Consider the following 7,809-nt stretch of genomic DNA (forward strand, 5'->3'; position numbering starts at 1 on the left):
GGCTACTTTATTCCACAATCTGTTAAAAATCTCAGTTTGTTTAGGGTATTATGCCATCCAGACAAGTTGTGAGGTAATCTTGCACCGTTGGGATGTTTTTGTTCATTTTATGTGCGCAGGCTTTTATGGCTAGCAGTTCATTGCCTGTATAATTCCCATCTTTGAGCCATCTGAATACCATAGAAGAGTTCCAAGAAACCTCTTTTGATTTAGATTTCCAGTCAGCACTTTTCGATAGTCAACTTCACCTGTCCCTTACCCTACCTAAGCTAACTTATGCACACTGTCCGGTAACGTCCAGCCCAAAAACATATTTATTTTAGTTTTTACAACTCTGCATATCCTCTATGCTACGTGATGTGTTCCTCACATTCATATTGTAAAGTTTTACTTTCATTTATGAGCAACCTACTTACCAGAGGTTCCAAATTTTTACATTGCCTTTTCTGCCCTGTTCATTAAATGGACTTTTAATTGCTTTAACTATAACTGAATATGGCAACATTTACAAATGACTTTTGTCAGAATAAACAATCAGACCAAGATTATTAGATCAAACTAGATGGGTGGAATTTTAATTTTTACTTAAACTACAATAAAAGGAAAAGGTTTGAATAAATAAATACACACATTTTTAACCTATGTTTTAATCATTTAATGCTAATTACTGAGCAGGATAGTTCCTGGTGGATCGCCTGTAACTCTTATATCTGTAACTTGGTTATAGGATGGAGTTGTATCTTCACGTTGTGGAAGTACTTTAGGAGTTTCTCTTGGAACATCATCATTTATACCTAAAACAGTAAGAAAATTTAAAAAATGCTGGACTTTGTAAATCCTTTACTGGAATTAGCCTGAAAAAGAGGGAAACTTTAAATATTATCATTCTTATACTTCTGACTTTTCACTATTTTTTCTCATTAAAGTATTACTTTTTAAACCAATTTTATTTCATGCAATTAAATGTACTATAAATATACATTATAATAATAAAATATATATCACAAGATCATGTTTTTACAAATATTGGAAAGTCTTGTTTGTGCAAAATTCATATACTCATTGTTTTTGCGTGCTATAAGGTTTTTGTCAAAAAACGTGTTAAAAACAACAAAAAACAAACATTATGCTCTATAAAATTTTACCTTGTTTCGTGAAATGTAAATATGTACAAATAAAATGCGAAAATTCATGCACAAAGTTATTTGTACGTTTTTTGTTTTCTTTGCTTACAAAAAATATACATTTTCAAACCAAGACATTTTTATGTCGATAAAACCCAAGCACACTGTAAGTATTAAATTTTTATGTTAGCTGGTTTTTATGAAAGGTGTTTTTGTAAAAATAAATAAATAAAATGACAAAAAAGCCCTGTAGCCATGCTTATAATTTCAAATATGGCACCTTCGAACCTATTGCTTATAATAACTGATACTATAATAAATTTATCAATTATGATTTAATTTTTATTAAACAATATAATTATGCTGAATCATGCATACTTTTTTAGGTACCTTCACATTTAACTAACTTATACTTCAATTATGTAATATTTTTGCATTATTACATAATTATTTTAAATGCTTGTTGTGTATCATTGAATTGTCTTATAAAATCATAGTGAAATCAAAATTTAATAAGGAAAATGATAACTTTTAACAAATTATCAAATGATAGTAGAGTATAAGGAGATAAATTAATATAAACAACATTCCATCTTGGCCATGTGGCTTGTCAATACAAAATCTTTTTAAAAAGTTATATACAATGAAAGATTTAAACAAAATACGATGCTGATGATGGGTGTAAATTTCCGAAACATCTAAAAAATTTAAATATAAAAAATGATACAAAATGTGATCTCATCTTTCTAACTTTTTGAAAAGTTAAATAACCAAAAAAACCTTCATTGTGTAGATGTGTTTCGATTAAGTTGTTCCGATCAGCAAAATATCATAAATATTAAATTAATGTTAGAAGTTGAGAGGAGGATTTAAAAGTTGAAAGCTGTTTGCTTTTCATATATCTATGTTAATTCCACAAGAGAGAATTTCAAATTATTATACACATTTTTATTATTGTTAATTTAATGTTAATATTTGTTAACCATGCATATCATTAGAAATAGCTTCAAAGCCCTGATGAAGGGTTTCATCAATGCCATAAAAAATCAAAAAAACTACCTAATGTAATATGTTCTTTACCCTACCTAACTTAACCTGTCCCTAACTCAACTTTTAACCTAATTTAACCTAACCTGTCCCTAACTCTAACCTAACTTAACCTAATTTACCTTTCTCTTACACTACCTAACCTAACAATTAAAAACCACATTGTATGGATGTGTTTTGATTAAATTTTTTCAATCAGCAAAATGTCTTTGCGGAATAGTTAAAAGTTGTTAACAATGTTTTTTTATATTTTTTTATTTTTATTTTTTTTTATTTCATGTATAGGTGAAGATGAAAAATTAGTTACAAAATGGCTAAAAACATGTCACCAAATAGAGAGAAATCAAGGTAGAAAATAATCATGAGGATATTTATGCCTCAAATGCAACCGAAAAGGAATAAAATGTTGTGTAAAATATTATCTTAAAATAGAAATTGCTCTTGAATGACTTTGCACAAAAATAAAAAATTAATTAATAACTGTGGAATTAAAATAAAAAAATAAAAAAGAGGATTTAATTGAGATTTTATTTTGTTTATTCTGTGTAAATTAAAAATATGTAAATATTGCAAAAATTACCAAGGTGTCGGTTTAAGGAAAACAAAAACTATTATCTTGGCTTTTATTTGTACAATGGCAAAATGCTACGAGCAGTAACAGCTTCAGAAATGATGAGTAGTCTCATTTCAAAAGGCTTTTTCTCAGCGAATTCCAAAACAGATGATAGACATCTCACGTTACTCCAAGTCAATTCTTAGCTCTCAGATCAAATTAAGCATAAGCGGTTTAATAATGGAGAGCTTTCGATTTCACGCGTGACTTTTTATTTAAAAAAGGTAAATTCAATGTTCTTGTTTGTTATTTTATCATTTTGCCACAAAATATTAACAGGTGTTCTAAAAAGAAAGAAAAAATGAGAGAAGTTGAAGAAGGTAAAAATATCACTACTATTATCCAATTGCATTGGAAGTATTTAATTTATTTGTTATTATTAATGATAAACACAACCCCAGAATAAAAATGTTAAATTTTTTTTTTAAATAAAAAACTACCCGATCTAACTTGCCCCTTACTCTACCTAACCTGTTCCTAACTCTATCTAAACTAACCAGTTCATAACTCTACCTAATCGACTCGTTGACCCAGGGTTGTGGGTTTGATTCCTATTGACACCCATGTTTTTTTTTTCTTACCTGTCCCCTACACCAAAAAATTCATCTTGTTGAATTTAATGCTTGGCTAATGTGATAAACACTTTGCCACAAAAAATAAAAATTTACTTAACCAAACTTGTCTTTTACCCTAAAGCAACTGTTTTCCCCCTCCCAAATGGAGCAAATTTTGGAGGATAAATATTAATGAACTACAAATGCACTCATGTTATGTAATATTCCTCAACAACATTCCTATCCCTAAAACTGACTGGATACACTACCTTGGTTTCTATCTTAATTTATGGTTAACCTCGAGCTGACATATGCAAATAAGACAGGGAATGAAGATGATTTGGACTAATCTAATATGAATATGTTGGACACAAATCTAATATGTTGACAAAAAAACAAACTGAGACTAGAAAACACTACTGAAACAGATTTGGACAATGGACTGGAACTATGGAGCATTGCTAAACTTACCAATATCCAAAGAATTCTGTCCTTCCAATCCAAAGTCCTCAGAATCATAGTCCGTTGAGTAAAGTTGTGGGATCACCAAAGGTTAACTAATCTCAAGAAATTTACTGTGTCAATGTTATTTGTTAATGTGTATCAAAATATTTCATACATAATGTATTATGATGTACAGATGGTAATAAATATTTTTTTTAAAGCTAATAAAGAAATCAGGCTCTAACACTCATTATGCTATATTTTCATTATGACTTAAAAAGTTAATTTAAAAAATGAGGTCTTGTTCATTAAGTTTTATTTAAAGTTGATAGATTAATTTTAAGATATTTCATCATTCATCAACTGCCAAAGAGTTTTTAGATTTGCTGTGTATTTAGAGATCTCCTATCCATCCTATTCTAGCAGGTGTCCCACAGGGCAGTGTCCTCGTTCCTCTGCTTTACTCACTTTATACCACCGACCTACCTACTCCACATAATACTATCACCCTTATCTTTGACGATGATACTGCAATCCTTTCTCCTGATAAACATCCCATCACAGCTTCCCGTAATCCTAAAATCACTTTCATATCCTCAAATCCTGGCTCCGAGTGTAGAGAATCAAGGTTAATAAAACTCAATCAACATCGTAACATTCACACTAAAACAAGAAAACGCTCCCACCAGTATCTCTCAACAATGTTCCCATCCCTATTGCGAACCATGCACAATACCTCTGACCAAGACAAACAACTGATCTGGAACCCCCATACGTGACTTAAGCACACAGACTGAAACAGGATTTATCATGTAAAAAGTCTACTCGTCAGATGATCTAAACGCTCACTGACAAACAAAATAAAACTTTACATTGCCCTGCTGGCCTCCACTTAGACATACGGACTTGAACACTATGGGACTGCTAAACGTTCCAACCTTAATTGAATCAAATCCCCATAATCTAAAATCCTCAGGGCAATAGTCAATGCCCCTTTCTATGACATCCACCATGTTACACAACCTCACTACTTTACATCCATGTCCTAAGATGGAGCCCATCTCACTCAACATGTTGATGTAATAACAGCTTCCATCCAATATTTGTTGTTCATGTTTCCAAGTTATTGTTTATACGACTACACTATGTTTTATTTGTTGCACCGAACAAAGTCTTGTAAAAAAAGCGAATAATTTAAAAAACGTATTTAGAGAAGAGAGTTTTGCTTTCATGCTAAAATTTTATGGTTCAGAGAAAGATTTTTTTTAGCAAAAGGATTAATAGAAATTTCTTCACCTTGAAATAATTGAATGAAACTAATTAAATGTAAAAAAAATAAATTGCACAATATGAAAAAGCAAACGTCAATATCTGAAGAAAAAAAAGAGTCATTGCCGAAGATTATCTTACAAGGTCCAATGGCGATTGTAGGAACGTCTTTCTTATCAAAAATTTCATCTAGGCGTCATGTACAATTGTTTAAAACAATAAAAATAAAATAAAATAAAGCATAAATGCAAGGTGAGAGATATTCGATAGAAAATGTCGATGAAAAGTGTTTAAGTGGAAAATAGGAGCGTGTATTTGTACACAAAGAAGGAATGCGGTATGGCTTGTTTGTTTATGCTGCATTTGTTGATTTGCCTATTTTTTACTTTTCCTTCTGACGTCAAAATGTATAGCGAGTTCTTTTTGAAAGCGTTTGTGTCGGAATAAAAAGAAGAAAAGCCAACTTCAATGATCAGTGCAAAAAATTAAGAAAATACCTTGGTCCGTTGAAATTTTAAAAGAGTGTTTCTATTGTATTTTTTGTTTCTTGTATCGTCTTTTTTTCGTAATTCAAGTCTGGATTTTAAGCGTATAGTTTATTGCATGGGAAAAAAGTAGAAAAACTTTGAAAAATTTGTTCTCGCTTGTGAAGAGTTAGTTATATGTTATAAATTTTGTTTTTCCTGGCCGGCACTCTTTATAGGCTGTCCTGAAAATGAAGACGGCGGGAAGTTGAATTTCTCCTGACATAGGCATAGCACACAAGAAAAGAAAATTGTCATACCGAGCAAAGACAAGAAAATTTTTTCTATGTTAGGCAGAAAGGGGGTGGAAAAAAAGGCTAAAGGGTAAACTTTATTGAAAAAATTAAAGTCTTGAATAAATGGAATTACCTATACATCCGGTAACAACGGAGGGTGGTCCAGGGGGTGGTTTTGGAGACCAGAAGAAAACATAGTAAAGGGAGAGTATAATTGCCGCTAGGGAGACGGAGAACACATAAACAATAACCGTAAGGACACGTATTAGCTTTTTGTTCTGTTTAGGTTCGTACATTTTGTCTTTCGCTTCTTCTCCAGCGAATTTCACACTATTGTGCGTTGATTTTCCGCTTCCACCGTTCATTACAGGTCGACTTTTCGGTTGAGGCGCGGTGGTTGGAGAAAATGGAGAGTCACATGTTGACCTGCTACTACTTTCACAATTCCAGTGTATGAGGGCACTGGGCAAACTGATCAATACACTCGATTCGTGTGCGCCTGTTCTCTCGCCTACGCTCTAAATATATCTACTTCTTCAACAACTTCCTTACAGGCCCTTTCCGCGTTTAAACCGACTTTTCTTTTTGGAGAAAAATAACGTTCGGACTTCAAATCAATTTAACAAACGATGTGGACATCGAAACCAAACCACTTTCACACCCCAGTAAAATCTAGGGGAGGAAGTTTTTCTTTTTTCAACGAAAAACGTAAATTTTCCATAAAAAACATTCTACGACACTGATTGAGCAGAAAAGAAGAAAGAGAGAGAGGAGATAGACAGAAAGCCAAAAAGAAGTTAGAGCCAGAGACAGGGAGCAGAGAAGAAGTGAGAAAGAGAGAGAGAGAAAGAGAGAGTGTGTGTGATAGAGAGAGAGTGAGAGAGAGACTAAACGTTCTCAATTATTACCTCAGTTGAGACAAATTGGAAAAGGCAAAGTTTCTGAAAATTTCTTGCGAACGTTGAGGATACAAGTGCCCATTCCACTGACAGGATCTAATGGCCCCTTGGAGGAGAGCTGGCCGAAATGGCCGATAAGACTATAAATGCATTAATCCATTTATGTTTGAAACACATGTTTTACGAAGAACAGTAGCCTTTTAAATTGTGTAAAGTGTGGACGAGAGCCTCCCCGGGGCTGGCGTTCTGGGGCCGGCGGAGATCCCCCCTCGTAGGACGACTGTTGGCTTCCCGAGTGTTTGATCTTTATTTATTCTGTAGTATTTATTGTAGTTAGTTGATAGTTAATTATTGCTTCTGTTACTTGTTATTTATTTATTAGTTTGTCTTCAAATTGTTAGTTTTGTCAAAATGTAATTTGTTATTTGGTAGGTCTGCACTTTTATTTGTTCATTGTTGTTTGTCTTTATTTACCCTTTGTTGTTGATGCTGTTTTCGTACCGAATTTTTGATTTTTAGTACTTATTGTGGTTGATCAATATATATTGCTCTCATTACTTGTTATTTATTTATTGCTTTATGATTCTGAACTTCGTCATGTTAAAAAATGGAATTTGATATTTCATAGGTCCGTATTCTTGCTGAATGTTCCAAAACAAAGCAAAAAAAAATTATGTTTGATCATAATTGACCATATTAATTATTTAAATTCATTATTCTTTTTTTGTCTTATGTCTTGGTTGAGATGAAAAAGTTAGTGTCACGAGCGGGATTCGAACCCACGACCTTCGGCTCAATACGCCGCTGCTCTAACCACTTATCGTGACGTGACGTCGATCCTCTCGGACACCAACTTCTCATCTCATCCAAGATCTTACAAAAAAGTAATAATTGAAATAATAGAAGAAATATCAATAAATTAGCCGTTTTACGACCAATAGGACTATACAGAGGTACATCAGAGAGCAAAGCGGACGTCGTTCTACCAGAAGAACTCCATCTCCGTCCTCAGGACAAAATCTGTGTTGGTACCACCACGGTTTTGGTCGCAGAGCTCGCTCGTGCATCCCTCCATGTACTTTTGAGAATTCAAATCGGG

The 7,809-nt window shown here is 32.8% G+C and overlaps 1 protein-coding gene across 1 annotated transcript; it reads right to left on the reverse strand.

The window, feature by feature from the left end:
* Positions 1-629: 629 nt before the first annotated feature.
* On the reverse strand, positions 630-6,303 carry LOC106665429 (putative transmembrane protein INAFM2). Its single transcript, XM_014391845.2, has 2 exons — positions 5,945-6,303; positions 630-794 (listed from the first exon to the last, which is right to left on the reverse strand). Exons 1-2 carry the CDS (start codon positions 6,174-6,176, stop codon positions 661-663), a joined length of 366 nt encoding a protein of 121 aa, XP_014247331.1. The 5' UTR covers positions 6,177-6,303; the 3' UTR covers positions 630-660.
* Positions 6,304-7,809: the final 1,506 nt, after the last annotated feature.

This window comes from Cimex lectularius, unplaced genomic scaffold (assembly GCF_000648675.2).
Source record: "Cimex lectularius strain Harlan isolate CLEC.00 unplaced genomic scaffold, Clec_2.1 scaffold9, whole genome shotgun sequence".
Taxonomy (NCBI): Eukaryota; Metazoa; Arthropoda; class Insecta; order Hemiptera; family Cimicidae; genus Cimex; species Cimex lectularius.